The following is a 20,794-nucleotide window of genomic DNA, read 5'->3' on the forward strand; positions in this document are numbered from 1 at the left end:
CCCGGACATCTCCTCTTTTCGAGACCCAAAAAATGCGTCCAGCAGGGATTCCAAAATCGTCCTGGATTTTGCCTCGTCGGATATTTGTGTTTCTCTGGGTCTTTCACAAACTAGTTATTACGCCCTTACAAGTTTTTGAAAGGGTATCTCCCTACATGCCACCTTCTTGCGCAGGCTCTGACTGTAGAGAGAACTGTCATTGTTCGACCGCCTTCTCAGTGTTGCCAGATGTGCGATATGTATCCTCCAAATGACACTTCCAATCTGGCAACACTGAGCACCTTGCCGCCTCCACTAGTTGCATTGTTTACAACAGCACATGACATCTGCATGTGAAAAAGATGCCAAAACTTCGTCGCGGAGTCTGGTCACTCTATAAAACTCCGGCGGCCATTATTTCTATTGACCGGCTTGACTTTACCCATAGGCGATTCAAACAACATTTAGCCAACGTAACTTGAAGGGTTATACATACCTCGCCCGAAAGAACCTTTTCGTCATGTGCGAGAATGAGCTAGGTTGAGAAATTAGGTAAAGGCATCCCACCTCTTATTGTGGGCCTAGGGTCACAGCCTTTCTACATAGGCCTAGCTGTTTTTAGTTAAAAACAGAAAAACAGAACGTAGTGCCAGGCCTATTTATGTGGATTGTTCGAAAGGAGGTTTGCTCATGTCACACACCAGTTCATTCCTTAGATGTGTAGGTTATCCATAGTACAGCAGCTTACCCTTAGAACTGCTACCAAATGGTGTTTTCTTGGATCAGCCAATAAGCTCATTCTTGCTTGATGTGATGTTATGGCCTACCCAAAATGATTCAGTCAACCGTTTGCTAATGCAGGTTTGTAGGCCTACCTTAAGATGTCTGCTATAAAGAAAACTGCTACCCTGTCTTAAAATGTGAAGCCTACTAAATAGAGGACATGTTTTTGAATATTCATTTTATTGAAGAGATACTTTCATGAAGTGGTCAATCATTACATTATACAAGAAATAAAAACACAATTATTCTTTTCATTGTTCAAACTGTGACAGCATTACAGTAAAACTGTGATTAGGTGACTCAGTCAGTGAAGCCATTTTAATGTACACCCAATACCAAGATCCCCCTGATTCCAAGTACATTGGTTCTGTATTTTGTGACTTGATAGCAAGAAAATGTACATTCTATGTGAACTTTGTCATCTCTGAGCTCTTGGATTCAACCAAACAGATAAGAGCTGAACTAAAACACATCCTTTTGTTTTGAAATCCATTGGAATGGAGTGAGAGTTGCTTTATTAATCCTTTTGGCATACATTTAGCCTGAACATCAGTGATGACTTGCAAGCAGGACTGATATCTTGGGACATACAGTTTAACATTGTCATAACCTTTGATATATGGGGATATATGAAACTGACTTGGAATTTTTCAAATGATAAAGCAGATATGTACATTATAAACATAATCTCTCAAAACAGTTTCAACTACATTGTAAATCTGTGAAATTAGGATTACGGTCAGGTCACCCATTTCAGCATTGCACAGATCTTGATAAAGATTCATCTTCACTGGTCCAGGAAAAGCTTTATTTCAAACTCCAAAACATGTTTTTTCTAGTTTACTTTGGTTTTACAGGTATGTTGGGATCCCACTGGGAACCTCAACCGAAACAGAAAAGGAAACCACCTGTCATTCTCCAAAGTCTGCCATTTAATATTTGTTTTATTAGACATATTACAATATTGTTGGGAGAACAGTTTTACCCTCCAATGTTTTCCTTTGTTCTCCAAGGTGATTTGCTCAGCAGTCACCAAGTATGATCTGTTTCATTCCATCACTAATTATATTCACATTTAAAAAAAAATATTCAAGTGATAACATTGGAAAATGCCCTCTTAATAATATATTCATTTTCAATAATAATAAATGTCATCATAATAACTTAAAGAAGTGCAAAATAAGTAACAGCAGTTATGTTAAGTACAGTTCAGTACACCCAGACATTAAATGATCAAACATAAAATTAGGGCCAAGACAAGTATTGTTAAAAATTAAAACAGTGACTGTAAAATACAGAGTGGTGATCTGGGAAAGCCACTCAACAAGGTGTAGGCCTACGGTATGTGGCCTGGCTTTACCAGTTAAGGAATGAAGATTTTAGGTAGAGTACATTTTTTTCTGTCTCTTCAATCTACCAGTCATTCAATAACTCAAACATCTTTAAATAGATGTCATATAATAGGCTACTATGCAGATGGTAAATTATCAGTGAATCAAAAAGTGAAATTGAAATATTAATAATCACCAAAATCACCCTGTCTGTTTATGTACACAAAGAGACTTGCATTAATGATTTGATGAGTATTGTCCTACTGTCAGTGCTGTTGGGATCAGTCACAGGTTAGAAACTGTACAAACACCGGTGCTAGGCCATTGCTATTGAAGCTCTACAAAAATAATATCAGGTTGTCCACACTCTTTACAGTGCTTGCAGAATTCTTCTGAAGACAGATATTTACAGCAGGTACAGTAAGGGCGTACAGGGGGAAACGGGAGGCGGGAGGAGTCACAGGAGAAATGGAAGGTGCCGGAAAAATACTTCCACAAGGCATAAAAGGCTTGAATTCCTCCAGGCTGAAAAAATGCAGTGTTTTAAATGGAAACTTCATACTCTCTTGTGTCCTGCGAATTACAAACAATTAGGTTTTACAACACGCAAGAGAATGACTTAACAAGACATGCACTCCAAAACCACTTGCAAAACTAAAGATCAAGCATCTAACCAAGGCTACTAGTATGAGAACAGAGCTGATGTGAATATGATTATAACATGGATTCAACTCAGAGAAAACAAAATGGAGAGGCCCACCCTACTACAAACCTCCAGTTAAAAATGTCCAGTGACTTCTTCAAGTACTCCTCTTCAGGTTCCAATCACTTTATAGGGCCTCTTAACAAAAACAATAAAAAATAAATAAAAAAAACCCACATACTAACCAATGGGTAACTAATGATGCAAATGTACATTTGTCTTCACTAATGATGCACATGTACTAAAGAAAGTGGCACTGCAAAACAATACATGGTATACAGCACTGTGCACTAAGATAAAGTAATGCTTAATAGATTATTATGAACTAATAGCAAATGGCATCTTAACATCAAATAGGGTGTTTTATAATAAAGATGAAAAAGATAAACAATATGCAAGTCATCATGTTTCACAATACCAATGGGAGTTATGTCAGTTTCCTTAAAAGATACAGGGATGGTACAGGTAAGACTTATTGTACAACTAAGCTGTTTATTTGTTTTCAGAAGGTATTCTCTCTTGCCAAGTGACTGCCCTCTGATGAGCTGCGATACTGGGAACAGCGCAGATATAAATAAGTTACACAGTAGAGTGGCTAAGCCCCACATGTGAAACATTTCCATTTACACCTGTGAGCAATGACATTGCCACTGTGTTTGCCCCACCCTACCCAACTGATCCACTTGCGCTCAGAGCTCCAAATACCCTCACACCTGGGAGCACGGGGCACATATGGATTTTACCTTGGCTCATCAGATACTTTTAATCTGTTGTAGTCTAAACATAGCAAACACTCTCAAGAGGATGTCCGCAGGAGACACGAACAACCCCACTGAACTCTAGTGTGAATTACTTGTCTACAGTCAGATCATGGACTGTCAAATGGAGTTAAAAAGAAAAAAAGTGACCGGACGGCTGAACAGAGTGGCTGATGAAAGGAATGAAGTTATGCTGTGCTGTCAGGGGGCCTCACCTCGCTGTTCTTCAGGGGTGGCACCAAGGGAGGAACACAGAGAGAAGCAGTGGTTAGCAAGGAAGCAGGATAAAAGAGGGCTTACGGAGGAACCACCTGGGATGGAGACAGGAAATCCTTGCCATGGTTGTCCGCAGAGGAATGAAGATGGTGCACTACAAATGGGTTTCTATATTGGCTCTGACAAGAGTGCCGAGAGAATACAGAACAAGTGGAGCAACCTAATTAAATCAATACGGATTTAGTTCCCTTTTAATGAGACAAATAAAACTTGAAATACCAGAATTGCCCAAATAGGCCTAAACATACTACCAGTGTAGCAGAATGATGTCGGATGAATCAAGTCCTTATTTCCCTCTTTATTGATTCCTTCACTGAAAGGACTTGTGACTGGTTACACCTGATTTTACACGCCAATATGTCATTTCATGGTTCATTTTTCCTAGATAAACCTGCAATATGGTGACGCATATGGTGTTTTTAAAAGCATCATTTTCTCCAGATGTGAGCATAATGCTGAATCCTGAATGAGACATCCAGTGTCTGCTCACACAAACATGGAGCAACATGTTAATGACAGTCAGAGAGCTATTTAATGATGTATTGTGTAACATGTTCACAATCCACGAATAATAAAATGAACCTCACATAATGATAATTGTTTCTAGTTTCTTAAAATAGAAATGATCTCAATCCTAGACAACCATACTCCTTATGGTTTTATCTCAATTTCTTTTCATACAAAGCTATTTCTTCGCTGTTGTTGAATGGTTTTACACTTAGTAGTACACCATAGTAATCATAATTTTCAAAATTTCAGAAAGCTATTTTAACTTTCTCAATCGCATGAAATGCAGAGCATTGACCATCCTCAAAACCAAGTCCCGTAGTCTATGTGCTGCCCCAACGATACTTACTGCTGTGTCATAACTAGGGTTATCAAAAGCTGAATCTCCACTGATGTGGTCGTACTGAAGAGACGTAGACAGCCGCAAGGACTTCCCCTGGTACCTGAAGAGGCAAGGAATAATCTCTTCATTATCAAGGAGTGGCAGGATATAATGATACACCCATATATGTGTCAGAGTTTTGATTAATTGTTATTGTTAATACCACACTTGGGTTACCTTGAAAAGTAGAAGTAAATCCCTAGAATGACAGCCATGATGACGGCAACAGGGATGAAGACAGCAATGGCTACGTTAGGGCCCTCGATGTTGAAGTACTCTCTTGCAACTGGTTGAAAAAAAATGTCAACACAGTTGTTCAGAAACGTAGAGTTGACATGGCACAACACATCTGACACTCCAACACAATAATTAAGTAACCAATACAATGGTCCATTTCGCTAGTGTTTAGAGAGGACAGTGAGAGCACTTACCATCCAATCGCTGCTCGTTTATGTATTCAAGTGCGGAGCCTAGGGAATTATACAAAATTTTAGAATTGAAGTATGTACTCACACGCACTAAGCTCAAACTCACCACATCCGCACAGGCTGTGTTGACAACCATGTAGCAGAACATTTCTAGATGGGCTTGTGGTTGTTTGCATCTCCCTTTGCAGTACCCACCTTTGCAGACAGGGGGAGGGTTGCTCCACCGCGAGGGGCGCCCTGACACACAGCGGATGGCCGGCTCTCCCAGGAGCTCGTAGCCCCTCTGGCAGGTGAAGTGCAGCACCTCTCCCGCCTGATAGACGAGCTTCTGGGGGCTCAGGGTGCTGTAGGGTGGGGTGCCTGGATTCTTGCAGGGCTCAAACGCATCAGCTGTGCAACAGGAAAGTCTACATTGTACCTACAGCAGATGATTTTCCCCCAAAAAACAGCTTGCACGGATACATATCGATGCATACATGCTTATCTGCGAGCTGAATCAACGACTTTAGATTGACTAATGTCATGCACAACTAATTCAGCTTCCATGGTGGAAAAAAATGTAAACCTAGAAAAATCTTTCTATTGTGTTTAATGTAGAAAATACTTTTTATACAATTAACACATATCAATATGCATGAACATTATTTCTTCACAGTGTATTTCCTCGATTAGAGGGGACTATGAGATGTTCACTCACGGATGCATTTGGGGAGCCTCTCGCTCCACTTTGGCCCAGAGGAATCCCGGTTGTAGCAGGAGAGGAGGCTGTTTCCAGAGAGCGAGTAGCCTTTGGTGCAGATGTACTGGATGGTAGAGCCCACCAGCATTCGGGGGTTTGACATCACTCGCCGACTGTGGTCCACTGTTCCCGGGTCAGGGCAGGACAGCACTAAAGACACGAAGATAGATGCAGCAAAAGATGACTAAGCAGATAAGTAATTACACATGTGCTCTTATCAGCTTCTTGATATAGTGATGTTTGCAAGTGTATTTAATCATACACAAGTAATATACATAAAATGTGTCTTGATTGTACAATCAAAATAGGGTTTTAATAAATACAGTTAAAAGACATTTCATGCCTTTTGGAATTTAAATGAAGAGAGCTTAGTGGCCAACGTAAAACGTTGAAAATGTATTGCAGTACTCACCACCATGTGTTGGAGGCATCGGGTACTTATCGTGTAACTGATTTATTTTAATAAATGTTACATAATCTTTGTTACAGTATCCCAGTTCATTATTGCTCTGTTAACTGCACCACTAAAAGGAAAAAAGAATTCGACGTTCAATAGAAAATGTAACCTATACTTGCGATTTCTTTACTCACCACTAGGTGGGGATCATGTTATATTTTTTACTTAGTGGCTCATTCTCAATTCATCCTTGAATATTACTCACACTATCCTTTACTATTGAAAAGGCTGGCAATTTTTCATTTATTCAGTCTGTTTTGAATAAGAGCTAAATGGGCAAGTATATTTAGACACATTTGTATCACACAAAAGCTGCATAAATCAACAAACATATCCAACAGGATAACCAACAGTGCCCACAAAACTAGTCAGATCAACTGAGCTGTAGCTCCATTCTGTAGCAGACCGCAGTCTGGAAGTACTAAGAGAATAACTTTGCTTTAACATCAGGCACCGATGGAACTTGGACAAAGGGCACGCTGGGAAGGCTGTTGCCTCCCACTGACTGGAGGCGTGGAGCACAATGTGCAGAGTCTGCAGTCCGCTCCGCTGCTCCACAAAACTCCCACACGTGAAACTGTAAGTACTTGTGAACTCAGCTGAACTGCACCGCACTTTCTCTGCTCAAAGTCAACCCTGCACAGGCATCTGATGAGTCTCCACAAACATGCATTGCACCCCTCCTGCCTTTGTTTTTCAGGTGTGTGCCCTGCAGTGACAGGTGGCCGTTCCTCAGGCCGTATTCCACCTCAGCAAACATGAAGGCGGAGGAGGGAGAAGGTGGAGAGAGGTAACCCACCCCCTCCTGCGCCGGTCTCGAAGCTGAGCCCTGAACACACAGCGCTGTGTAATAAAGAGATTATGCTGCCTCTGTCACACAGCGGCGCTCCCGCAAACCCAATTCTCTCCTCGGCAGGAGAGGGGCCAGTGTGTTAATGATGTTTGTGAGTGAAAGCGGCCCGCGCTGATTCGAGCCGCAGACCCTGGCGCTGCCGCTGCCTCTCCCAGACCCGGCCGCTGCCTCTTTTGTTGTGGGGGAGGAGGCCCTGGGACCCGGGCCTAGGTGGGTCACGCTTCTCTGATTGTTGTATCCGTGCTCGCTGCCAAATGTGCGTGTCTGTGTGTGACGGGGGTGGGAGTGTGCATGCAAATGAGCGTGCGTGTGTTTATGTGTGAGAGTGTGTGTGTGTGTGTGTGTGTGTGTGTGTGTGTGTGTGTGTGTGTGACGGGGGTGGGAGGGAGAGCGGATGAGCCAGGAAACAGGGCCAGGTCATTACTGCTGCCTGTCTGTCCTGTTCACACTCAGCCCACCGTCTCATCGGGATTCCAAGCAGCCAGGGGCGCAAGGGACGCTGTGCCGCGCGGGCAAAGACACTGCACAGCTGCCACACGGCTCCCTTTAATAAAACACTCTCTTTCAGCAGAGAGAGAGAGAGAGAGAGAGGTTGAGGCTGTCAGTGAGGTGGTGATGGTGTGTGTGTGTGTGTGTGGGGGATCTGAGGAGAGAGGTACGGCTTACAAAAATAGTGTGCAAAAGGTGTTGTGGAGTGTGAAATGCAGCAGAGACGCAGGGAAGGAAGAGTGTGAATTGAAAGCACATCCTTATCTCCGACTCGCCAAGAGAGTGAGTTATTACCAAAGAAAGCCTCCCACGCACTGTCCACTGTCCTTGACTGTAAATGCAGGGGACAGAGGAGAGGCAAGCAGGCACTTGTTAAACTCCACTCGTGGTGCGGGCATTTCAGTGCGGGCGTCGAAGAGAGTAGAAAATCCTGTTATAGTTGGACTGTGTGTGAAAATGACAAAGTCTAGAAAGAACAAGAGGCTGAAGAGGAGGGGGTGAGGATTGGGGGGGAGGGTGGTGGTTAGAGAAAAAGGCAAGAGTGGAAAAAAGAGAGATTGACAGATGGGTCAGAGGAGGAGCCAAGTGTGAGGAGGACCTTCTCCTCTTACCTCTCTCACAGCTGGGCAGGTCCCCACTCCAGGTCAAGTCCCACTGGCACATGAGCATCTCGGTACCAACCACCTCAAAGCCAGGGTAGCACTGGTAGGTGACCACCGTGCCGTGGACCAGCTCGGGGTGAGAGGTCGTCTTCCAGCCGTTGGTGATCTCAGGTAGCTCGGGACAGGTGTCATTGCGTGGCACCTCTGCAACAGAGGAAAGGAGGGAAAGAGACAGAGAGAGAGAAAGTAGGAGGATGACACAAAAGGACAGAAATGGGAAGAGAGTGAGTGAATGAGTCAGACACAACAGACAACGAGAAAAAGACAAAAACACTGTCAAATAAAAAAGGGCAGCAAGAGAGTAGAACCTCATGGTTGTTTGAAAGAAACCTCACAGCTGGACACCACACACTCCATTATTTTCCACAGAATCTGATAACACGTCACACACTGGGACATAGCAGCCCCACAATGGCAATGCTCTCTCTCTCTCTCTCTCTCTCTCTCAGTGACCACGAACACAACAGATAAAGGGGACACGGGGCTCTCTGAGTTAGTGAGCGAGCGAGTGAGAGAGAGAGAGAGGCAATCCAGCGGAAGGCAGCAGTTTTGTTGTGATTATGAAAGCTGCCCCGTGCCAAGGGTGAAGGGCTGCCACGTTGTTTGCCGATGCCTATTCATCTCATGGCAACGCCCTGGAGAGGGCGCAGCACTCGGCGCATGTGTCTAATAATGTCTAATCAGTGCGAGCTCATGCTGTAATTGTTTATGCCTCCTCCACTAGTCCAGAGATTTTGTGCACCTGCCACCTGTGATACTTGGCCAGGATCTTTCTTTTTTCTTTTTTCTTCTACCCTCTTCTTGTTCTTTCTTTTTCATCAGACGGGGCGTGAAATGCCTGCAAAACATCCAGCTCTCTCTCCCCTGCGAGTCATCAGCATTCAACTGCTCTCTCTCTCTCTCTCCCTCTCTCTCTCTCTCTCTCTCTCTCTCTCGGCATGGAATTCATTACTTGTTATCAGATTTTTATGCATATGTAGTTTGGCACCAGAGCTATGCTGCTGCTACAACTGCTGGAGTGCCTTGCCTGCTCCAGGAGGAACTCTCAGTCTGGGGCTTGTGTGCTCCTCTCTGTCCTCCTCCTCCATCCTCTTCCTCCTCCTCCTCCTCCTCCTCCTCTGCCTCCCCTACAGAGGCACCCAGGCCTCCAATTTACCACCCTGACTTTCCTTCCCAGCTCCCAGTAATGATTTCATATTAGGTTGGATGGATCTCCCCATGGTGTTTTCTGCCATATCTCTAACAAGCAGCTAATTAATGTGCTTCACTTTTAATTAGCACACTGAGCACGGATTCCAAAGGCCTCATATAAGCAGTCTGAGGAGGAGGCTTTTTTGGTGTTTTTTTAAGTAAGGGGATTGGTTTGGGATGGTCTGTAGTGGACGTGATCCTCAGGCTGACCCTGTTTACTGCCCAGACAGATGCGGCTAAGGGGAGTGGGTTCGTACCGAAGAAGTGCACCACAAAGCCGTTGTTGTAGCCGTAGATGTTGGTGGCGGGGTCGGACTGGAACTGGATGGTGACATCGGCTGTGGTGGTGTAGAGCTTGAAGCGCGGCCGTGTGCCCCCGTACTGGCCCAGGATCTTAGCAGTGAGGTCGTCTCCGTCGTAGAAAGTGAGAAGGTCATTCTTTCCCATGTGGAGGCTGTGGAACACACACACACACACAACATAAACTTTTACATTCTATTTCAGTCTTCTGATTCTCTCCTTCTTTGAATCTCTGCCTCTGTCTCTCAGCTGGACTTCAGCCCTATGTCGAATGTTTGCAGCTGCCTCTTCCACTCCTCTCCCCTCCCTCTTCTTCTCCTCTACTCCTCACCTTTACCTTCTTCCACATTCTCTTTATTACTCACAACATCTCACCCTTCCTTTTAATCTCCCATGGATGCCAGGCCATTTCATTTATATTTTCCTCCATGTTTCAATTTCTCTCCTTGAGAGAGAGAAGTATCAGTAGAGGATTTTCATCTATGGACATTGCATTGCGTGTCCATAGTGTGTGTGTGTGTGTGTGTGTTTGTGAGAGAGAGTCAGTGTGTGTGTGTGTGTTTGTGAGAGAGAGTCAGTGTGTGTGTGTGTGTTTGTGAGAGTCAGTGTGTGTGTGTGTGCGTGTGTTTGTGAGAGAGAGTCAGTGTGTGTGTGTGTTTATAAAAGAGATAGAATGTGTTAATACTGTATGTGTGTGAGTTGAGAGCTCTCTCTGCTTTTGAAAAGAAACACGCAGCTTTCAAAGCATTTCCACTGGTAGCACTAGAGAGAAATACAGAGAGAGAGAGAGAAATTCAGAGAGAGAAATAAAGAGAGAGAGATACAGAGAGAGAAATAAAGAGAGATAGATACAGAGAGAGAGATACAGAGAGAGAGATACAGAGAGAGAGAAATAAAGAGAGAGAGAGATACAGAGAGAGAGAAATAAAGAGAGAGATACAGAGGGAGATAAATACAGAGAGAGAGAGAAATAAAGAGAGAGAGAGAGAGATACAGAGAGAGAGAAATAAAGAGAGTGCATTGACGCCTAGGCGCCTATTGAACCCAAGGCTCCCACCTGCCAATGCAGCCTCTGCCTCCGCCGCCTCTCACCTGTATTTACAAACAGCTGGGAGGAATCAATCACACTCAGCACACCGGCCCCTAGAAGCCCATTCTGTCTCTGGGATGTAACAGTCTCCAGAGCCCTGCCATCACAAAGACTGCTTCTTTTTTTCTGACCCCCCTCCCCTCTCCACACCCCTCTCCCTCCCAGCGCAGCATCCTTTGGTTGAGTGTTGGTTATTTCTGTTTTCCTGTGTGAAGGCAGGCTCTTCATTCACACCTCAACTCTGACCTGTGTCAAAAGTGAGGTGAGAAGCACTATTTCTTTCCAAATGGGCCTTTTTAAATGCAGTGTGTGGGTGTACGCAAATAATTCAGATGCTCCTCTATGAACACACATGCTTAATATGGGGGCTTATATTTATAGGGTTTGTTCAGCGGTGCTTGATCCCCCATCCACATCAAAGAAAGGGTATCTTGGTGGAGACGGTCCATACTACAATGGCTCTCAAATCCCCGGAGCCCGTGACCTTCCAAATAGCCACAAAAATGCACCTCAAAGGGAACACTCTTAAATACCACAACAACAACAACAACAACAACAAAAACATAGATGGAAGAAAGGGTAATGAGAGAGACAAGAGAAGAGCACAGCGACGCACATACTATTGCAAATACTCATTTCAGCAGGGACACTCTATTCAGCCATGAGGGAAAAAATACTTGTGGTTTTAATGGCACAGACACCTCACCTATGGTACCATGGTTACCAATGCATTGCCGTGCCAAAAGAGTGTGCTCATCACAGGCGTAGAGGAAATGGTCCGATAGGGAGAGGTGACACGCATACTCTGTCTTGTCACTAATTAATCACAAGTGGCCAGTGACGGAACTCATTACAGAGGGGAAAAAAGACCAATTAATCATCCCCGCTCTCTCCCTTTTTTTCGGGGCGGTGCAATCCGAGCGAAATGGAGACAAGGATTTCTGACAGCGTGGAGGCAGATTGATGTCCTGGGATTTTAACGAGAGCAGGTGGCGTGTGGCGTTATCCCGTTCCTGTGCCCATACAGTACGGATGTCTCAGTAATGATGTGTTTAATGTCGGTCTATGCAGGCGTTGCTATGGCCATCATGTGGGCTCATAACTTGTTGTAGGTACGGGTATAGTTGGGATATAAATGGTATGTTTATTGTTATAGGGATGGACAGGTGGCAGGTGCTTTGCGAAGGTAGTCAAGGCAGCCTCAGCAGCGATATGGAAGCTGTGGATGGTGGGTATGTCTATTCTTTACCACACTACTATATAGTATATACAGATATTGCATATATTTATTTTAAGCCTTGTGTAGTAAAACTGAACAAGATTACAGTATTGTCCCTCTTTGGTCACATTCCCCCAAATACACACACACACACACTTACTCAACAGGCTGATACACACAGACCCACTCACACACACACTCACGCTCAAAGACTCAAAGTAAAAGCAATCAGAATCAGATCAAGCTAACCCCTGCTCCACTGCATGCCAAAAGACACTTCAGTGAGCCATGTCTCATTTTCCATCAGAAGTGTTTTTTGAAAAACAAAAGCACTTCACCTGCGCTGAGCAGCTGACGGGGGTAAAAAACAACAAGCGTTGTTGTCTCAGCTCATATTGAATTTGTCGCGATAAAGTCAAACACGGCTTTGCGCATCTGAGCGGCGGATCGGCTGCGGAAATCAATCATGCTTTTCCATTTGCTGTCGGTAATTTCATTTCGTTTAATCAGAAACCATTGGGCTCGGTGTGGCACAGCTGCCACCTTGAGCCCTCGCAGAGCATTATGTTTTCAACCCATGAAATCCGGGAGGCATCCTTCCCCCCAACTCTCTCTCTCTCTCTCTCTCTCTCTCCTTCTGTGACAAACAAAAGAAAATGAGTGCCATTTGTTTCTTTAAAAAAGGCAAAGGGGAGAAAAAAAACAAGTGACACAGAGCTCTTCACAGAGCGCCCTGGGAAATGTCTATGGTAGCAGATTCTCAGCTATTCTCCACGCACCCTCGACACGGGAAGTCCGAGGGCCGTGTTCATTTATCTTCGGCGACAGTCAACGGGACGTATTAAGATGTTCCTCGTGCCGTGGGTGGGAGGAGGGGGAAAGAGGAGGAGGAAGAGTCAGGGGGTGGGGGTGTGGTGAGGATTCCCAGGTGGGGAAGCAATCCTCAAGGATCCACCAATCACCTGGCATTAAAGAGTCACTCAACCCCCCCACCCCCACCCCACCCACACCCACACACACACACACACACACACACACACACGTACCCACACGTGGCTGGGCATGTGTGGCTTTTTGAAGGATGGGGAGCCAGAGTTTAATGGCCATTAAAAAAGAGAATATGGTGACTGCTTGCCATGCAGATGAATCCGCCTGAATGACGGATGCCCCAGAGGAACATTCTCCCACTCTCATCAAAGCCCAGAACAACAGAGAGTAACTGAGGGCCGCCTGAATGTCTGCAACAGACTCTATTCTCCTTTGAAATGTCAGTTCAACCCCATGCCCTTGAAACTGAATTCAAACACTTTTCTAAAATGAAAAAAAAAAGAAACGAAAAAAGCTAAAATTGCTGAAAGTGTGTGTGTGTGTGTGTGTGTGTGTGTGTGTGTGTGTGTGTGTGTGTGTGTGTGTGTGTGTGTGTGTGTGTGTGTGTGTGTGTGTGTGTGTGTTTGTCTGTTTGAGGAGACACAGAAACACACACCAAGCAAGGGGAGAGGCACATAAGCAGCATACTCATTGGCTGAAAAATGAGTATCACATCACAGCCTCTTAGCTTAGGTAACCACTAATACTTCTTTCTTAGCTTTGGTAACCACTAATACTTCTTTCTTAGCTAGATAATTAATTTCTTGTGTAAATTAGAAACTTATTGCAATGAGTGCAAATGAGAAAAGTACAGAACTTCATTGGCACTTACCTGCAGCAATGGCAGGCTTTCAAAACAACACTGGGGTCTTATTTCAATGTGCCAACATTATTTGCGGAGCATGAGTGTACATGTAACCACTGATACTTCTTTCCAACAAAGAAACTCTACGAGCTGGTGATTGTGGAGGAAGACACAGAGAGAGAGAAAGAGAGAGAGAGGGAGAAAAAAGGAAAACAGAGAGATGGAGAGTGGGAGTGGGACAAGTAGCAAAACGAGATGGCAGGAAGAGAGATGACAATAAAGAGAGAGAGAGAGAGAGAGAGAGTGTGTGTGTTTAAGAGGTGCCCACATAAAGCAGGCCTTGTCTGTCAATTGAGTCATGACTTAACTGTCATATTTTATATCAGTGAAAAATGATGCCTCTCTTTTTACTACTCTGATCCTTACCTTCTCCCCTTTTATGACACATTCTACTTTAGGTTGACCCATTTGCATGAAATCATATTAACACTGTAATACCATAGACAACGAGGCTCTGCCCCAGGCTTCCAGAAGAGGGCTCTATAACCTAGAACTGAGCAACAAGACTGAGATTCACCACGTTGTCAGTTCACCAGTTCTTACTGACGCGGACAGACGGAGCCATAGGCACGTGTGCAGGTTGTCACCTGTGCTAACCCCCCCCCCCCCCCCCCCCCCCCGGCAAATGAGGTGCAGCTTTCATAACAAGAGTTCATGTTTATAGTAAATTAATTAATCGCCTGTCATTACGCGCTATGTTGCCTGGTAATTGTGAGAGCTTGTGGGGTGTGTGTGTGTGTGTGTGTGTGTGATGAATGATTACAGGGGAGAAAGAGTGTGCTCATTACCAGTGTAAAGCATTCTTAAAGCTCTGTAATAAGCCTTGCAAACCAGAGGCAGCGGGGGTCCCCGCATACAGATCTGTGTGGCACACCCTGGTGTGAGTCCCGAGAGCAGGGAGACAGTCACAGACCCACCACAGGCCCTGGATAGGGAGAAAATGGCCCGTGGTTGCCAAAAAAAAGTCCCTTTCCCTGCTCTACACAAGCACAATAAACCAAGGGCTGGCAGTAAACAGATTTTATGCTAGGCAAGCCATGTTAACGCTGGGGTGGTTTAGTAGCCTTATGGACTCTGCTCTCTCTTTCTCTCTCTCTCTTTCCCTCTCCCTTTCTCTCTCTCCCTCTCCCTTTCTCTCTCTCTCTCTCTCTGTTCCTCTCTGAGGAGAGCGTTGTCTGTGGCAGGGCTCCCTCCTCCCTCATTTTCACCCCATCTGTATTTCTCATTTGATGCGCCCGGCTGATAATGTCCCATATGCTGTTTGACAAATCTGGTAATTTAAAGATGAAGGAGGAGGGAGGGAGGCTGGCTCGGCACTGCAAGGCCTGCTGAGGCGGACTGACCCCGGGCAGAGCCGGTCCAATCCATCTGCCTCACTTGGGCCTCCGTGCTCCATCAATAGAAGCTGCTTGTTCCCCCACGCCTTGCCTTTGATCGCCTCAGCAGTTTCACCGTATGAAGAGGCCAGTTGGTACTTGTGAAAAAAAAACAGTACACAGAGAGATAGAGAGAGAGAGAGAGAGAGAAAATCAGTGAGAAAGAAGAGGTAACAAAAGGGTGAGAACTAAACACAGGAGAGATGATAAGGGGGGAAAAAGAGAAAGGGGTGGAACAAATATAAGAACCTCAAAACCAAGGACTCTTTCAGGTGATGCGGTTATTTCATTTCCTCTGTTGCTGAAAGAAAGTGAGAGAGACAGAGAGAGAAAGAGGGGGAGAAAAGAGAAAGAGGGCTTGAGAGATGTTGGCGCTAGAACATCTTCTCATTTCGCCTCGGCGGGCCTTACACAGGCGGCCAAATTCTCATAAGCGGAACTGATAACGGGCAGAACGGGCCCGGTCATCCCTGAACGCTGTATCTGCTCACATCACTTCTCGCAACCAAACCAACGGGAAATTAATTATGTTGACAGCTTCCCGTGGAAAACATCCAGAATGCCGTATATTATGCTGCAAAACACAATGTACCCGGTGAGGCTATGATTCTCACGGGGGAATAAAAAAATAAAAAAAAGATAGACACGAAAAAGAAGAAGACGACAAAAGGAATCATATGCAAATGAGGGGAATCTTAATTAAGGAAGACCAATTATTCAATGCATGAATAATCTATCAGGGGCTGACACAGCAGGGGCTTCACCTGACAGAGCAATCACAGAAAACACTCGTTTCCCCTGCTTGACATAATTGATTCGGTGGAGAATCACCTTTGGAGGCAGGAAAAAAAAACCCGCAATGAAATAATTAGTTCTCCGTCGAGTTTGTTATTAACCTTTGTCTGGTGCTACTTATGTGTTCCACTCATAAGCAGAATGTTCTTTCATCTTCCTTCTCCACACCTTTAATTCGATTTCTTTAAACGTGGCTTGGTCATTACCTCTTTAGTCTTTCTCTCTCTCTCTCTCTCTCTCCATAATCTCTCTTTCACTGTCTCTTGCTCTCTCTCTCTCTCTCTCTTTGTCTCGCTCATTTTGTAACGGTGTCCCAGTTTGCATGGGGCGACGGTGCAATAGGCTCAGATCTGGCATTCATGTTCCTCCTGACGGTCTTGTTCGACACGTCTGAGAAGAAACAAAAACCCGAGGCGGGAATTCTCGCACTCTGCTTCCCCCACAATTCCATGGCTTCCCCCGGCAGCCGTGCAGAAGCAAACGGACCAGGTGATAGAGCCGTCCGCGGGGAGCGTGAGCGGAATGAGAAGCCAGGTATCGCAGGCTTTGACACTAACATCTTAAGAGTAAGAAAGAAAACAATCCCTCTGTGACCAGGCAAGCGTTGTCCGCCTCTTCTTTCCCCCCCCCGGTGCTCGAGCTGCAGGGCCACAACTGACTGCGCACAGGGAACTGGGCAAGACTGCGTTCTTTCGGACCGGGTGTTTCTTGGCAGCACCGCCGAGAGTGATCATCCAGCCAATGAGATGATGAACAGCCCGTGTAAATCAGCAGATGTGCGTGCAGAGACACACAGGCTGGACTGCAAATAGAGATTCCTTAAGAAGAAGACGAAAAAAAAAAAACATAATAGTTCTGAGCTCTCGTTCCGAGATCCAATGAATCCAATTAGGGACTTGAATATTGGCTTCTGTTCTGATGCCCCTGACACATTTGCAGGACAGCAGTGGACAAATGCATCTGCCACTGGAAATAATCTCAGAACTGCCCATATATTCACTAGAAACGCCAGCGTCTAAATCAGTGATACAGCCTGAATCTGACACTTGGGGACATTGTTTTTCAGTAAACGATGTCCAGTGTTAATACCCGTCTGTTCTATTCACAGATCAACATTTGTATAACAGATAGCCCATAAGCAGACTGATTATAGGACAATAACAAAAAGTAATATTCTGTTTCGAAAGAATCTAGGTAGATATTACAAAGGCCACTGATAATCCCACAGCAAGCCGACATGGATTTAACCTGTCAAAGGGTGTGTGTGTGTGTGTGTGTATATGTTTGCGTAAACAAACTGTGGTAGTAGTCACACAGACCGGCACCTACACCTGACAGGCAACAAGCCAGTCTGGAATCATTGGCACATTTTCATTACTATTCAAACATTCCCCAAACTGGCCTACATTCCATCTCCCTTCCCCTCCCTCTACTCTCGGAGCTGTGCAGCGGAGGTGGTGACTGACACAGGATCAGGGCACGTACACTTGGATGTCCAGCATGATCCTCTTGTCTTCCTCCACGTGAATGCCCCAGATGCAGTCCTGGCCCTTGTCGTACGCCTCAGGCCAGTTTGGAGACAGCACCACCCCAGCGGAGTCCGTGATCTCCCCACTGCAAACAGCTAAAAGCACACACAGATGCTAAATACACCCACATCTCCAGCCCCCCCACACACAAACATGTTAGCACTCACACATACACACGAAGTACATGAGTCCACCTACACACACACAGACACGCACTTGTACATACATAGCACACACATACACAGTGGAAATGCATACAAACATGCACAAATCACTCTCTCTCTCATACACACACACACAGTAATGGCAGGAGAAGAGCATTCAGTAGCTGTTATTGAAATGATTGAAGGCTATCTCTGGATGGGTTTTGAACCAAGGCAAGGATCCTCAGGGAGGGCATTCGTTTAACGGAGACCCAGAAATATTACCTCTGAGGAGTCTCTGATTCAAGAAGGACTCTGTGGGATTGGCACTTCATCGTTCACTGGCACACCACTCCTCCATCTTGTATCCGAACGTTTTTTTTTTATTCTTCTTTTTATTATTTTTTCCCCCCCCAGAATCAGCTATGGCTGTTGTTTTGACCCTTGGCTTGAGCAATTAAATCCCCTTCGATCCCAAGTCCACCGCAGCATTTTAGGATGCGCTTGGACCAACGGGCCGGATAAGATGGCGCTGTGTGCCGCGCAGGTTGACATAGGCCCCATGGGTAAACCTGCACTGATACCAAAGGCTCTGAGAGCTGCATAAGGGCCGTGGCCCCTCCGGCTAAGGCCTGCCCAGGAATCCAAGGCAGAGGTGGATTACTCTGCAAAAGCTTTAAAGGGATTGGGGCCTAGCAGTTGTGTTTACTGCTGTGGTTTGGCAGGATGGAGATGGAGCTGATAAGATGTTTTTTGAGATGCGTGTGTAATGCGGATGCTATCAGATTATATATTTTTTTTATGTGTGGACTGTTTCTGTCTGGTTATCTTGTCCATCTAGAAATCTTAGAAAGGAACGGGCAATGAAACAAGCACACATACACACACACATCCACACACACAAACACACACACACACACCCACAAACCCACACACATAATACACGCACATACACACAGTCCGAGACACAGACAGACATGGACATACCTCTGCAGGCAGGCTCTGTCTCGTTCCACTGTGGGTTGTTTGAATCCATGCACTCGATGATGACAGAGCCCTGCTCCAAGGTGTATCCGGGGTCGCAGGTGAACTCCGCCACAGTGCTCACTGCGTACGTGCTGTCACTGCTGGTGAAGTTGCCATACTTGACAAATGGCTCGTAGCAGTGCCCAGGCCCAAAGGCTGAAAGGACAGAGCATTAATCAAGACACACAAAACTAAAACATGGTCTTATCAGACATACTGTACCTTATATCATAAACCTACCAGCTATCAAAAACCTAGGATCTACCGGAGATAATCCTAAATAACAACTATGAATATGAAAAATTATTTCCTTTTTCTTACCAAGACTTCAAAAGCTCCAAGAGCGATTTTTTTTTTTTTTACTAACCAGCATGACTGAAAGGTACCGCTGCAGAGTAAACAAACCCACTCAAACAAACAAACAAACACAACGCCTGGTTGAGCTTTTAATGTTTCCAGTGCTCTGCTCAACCTGAGTCAACAGGGACCTGACTGCAATGAGGATGTTCAGGCAGCAGCACTAAAGTATCTGATGTTGGCATTGATATGCCTGCAGGTGCTTCCCTGTTCAAGCAAGCCCCAGACTTGAGAAATTTGTAACATTTGAGCATTTGGTCCGTCGCCGAGGCGCTTTATATTCTGCACCAGGTCTATGTCGGAGCACACACAGGTGATTCTGCCAATTACAGAAGCTCTTTCCAATCTTAGCACCGGTCCCATCAGCCATGCATTATTCAGCTTGGCAACAGTAGATCCTCGGACTATTTCGTCCTCCATCGCAAGGAGGAATTGATTCATTTTCAACCCCATCCAATGATTTCCCTGGTATCGCATTATCAAATTTCATGTGATTTTAAAGGGGGGGGGGGGGGGGGGGGGGGGGGGGCTGGTGACTCGGAGAGAATCTGAAAATATGCAGCTGTGCTGGTTTGTAAATGATGATCATGGAATGCGGCAAATGAGTCATTTTTGAGTTGTGGGTGAGAGAGCGGATGCAGAAGAAGGGCAAGTTTCATGTTTTATACCTGTTTATGAATTCTGGCAGGGCAAACAAATATTAAAATGTTTTCGAGTTCCAAATCAGCCTGGTATATCAAATGGGTATTGATTTGAATGATTGGAATGCGAGAAAATTATGCATTTCTTTTTTCCCCCAAAAACATCTCAAATACCATATTTTGAAGGGTGCAAATTGATCTTTTCTCAGTCACCTTGCAGAGTGAGTGGGCCTAATGTGTATATTAGTTTGACACATACATACATTTATCATTAGAGGGTAAATAGCAATGAAGTGATATCATTGGTCATATCTTGTTAGTAAATGATACATGATATATGATACACTGCTGTATCGTGAACTGAACTGAATTCATATGGACAGTATAACTATAAGAAAGATTTCAAAGGTTTTCGTCTTCTCTGCACTTTCCCTGAATGATCCACCACACCATCTTCAGCAAGAACATAAGTGGGGAACACTAATGAATGACTACATATACTCCTGTAGAGAGCTGGATATCATAATGGACTTAAAGAAAGCCAAAAGGCCATATTAGCATAAGCACTTGGAAGATGTAACTCAATTCAGCCATAGCAAAATGCCTCTAATTGGAGTCATTGATGTCAGCATCCTGTTATTATAAAATCACATTGTATGGTATACGGCACCATATGCCTGGTACCATGTAATGGTTATACTTACATTCCTTTAATAGATACAAAAAAGTGCTCACAGGGGGGAGTTAATATGTAAGGAATGTGTGAGTGAATACAGGTGTATGGAGAGCAAATTGAAAGACTAGAAACTATGCTGTGCGTGTTTGCAGCAAAAAGTAAGTGTAACTGCTCTCAAGGACTGCCACTATCACTCAGATTTCCTGCTCATTTATGCTCTTATAAATTTGACTTGGGACCCAAAACAGCAGGGTCACTCCTCGAACACTGAGAAGAGGAGAGTGGAGGGTCTTTAAGCAACGGACTCCAAAACAATGAGTGGAAGAGGGCCCGCGGCGAAGCTTTGTGTCTACACACGTGTGCCCTGGAGGG

At 44.9% G+C, this 20,794-nt stretch overlaps 1 protein-coding gene across 5 annotated transcripts in view; it reads right to left on the reverse strand.

Annotated features, from left to right (window-relative positions):
* Nucleotides 1-923: 923 nt before the first annotated feature.
* sez6b (seizure related 6 homolog b) overlaps nt 924-20,794 on the reverse strand; it is a 158,581-nt gene continuing 138,710 nt past the window's right edge. The window contains exons 8-19 of one of the 5 annotated variants that reach the window (XM_031573611.1): nt 18,710-18,904; nt 17,536-17,674; nt 9,796-9,992; nt 8,297-8,491; nt 5,845-6,036; nt 5,343-5,537; nt 5,151-5,189; nt 4,897-5,005; nt 4,687-4,780; nt 3,770-3,778; nt 2,866-2,934; nt 924-2,666 (exon numbers count right to left, since the gene is read on the reverse strand). In XM_031573611.1, coding sequence (XP_031429471.1) covers nt 2,908-2,934; nt 3,770-3,778; nt 4,687-4,780; nt 4,897-5,005; nt 5,151-5,189; nt 5,343-5,537; nt 5,845-6,036; nt 8,297-8,491; nt 9,796-9,992; nt 17,536-17,674; nt 18,710-18,904 — 1,391 coding nt within the window. In that variant the 3' untranslated portion in view covers nt 924-2,666; nt 2,866-2,907. Of the gene's footprint in view, nt 2,935-3,769; nt 3,779-4,686; nt 4,781-4,896; nt 5,006-5,150; nt 5,190-5,342; nt 5,538-5,844; nt 6,037-8,296; nt 8,492-9,795; nt 9,993-17,535; nt 17,675-18,709; nt 18,905-20,794 lie in introns of all 5 variants that reach the window. The other 4 variants (XM_031573612.1, XM_031573613.1, XM_031573609.1 and 1 more) reach the window with 4 other exon arrangements.

Source organism: Clupea harengus, chromosome 9, assembly GCF_900700415.2.
Source record: "Clupea harengus chromosome 9, Ch_v2.0.2, whole genome shotgun sequence".
NCBI classification, from domain to species: domain Eukaryota; kingdom Metazoa; phylum Chordata; class Actinopteri; order Clupeiformes; family Clupeidae; genus Clupea; species Clupea harengus.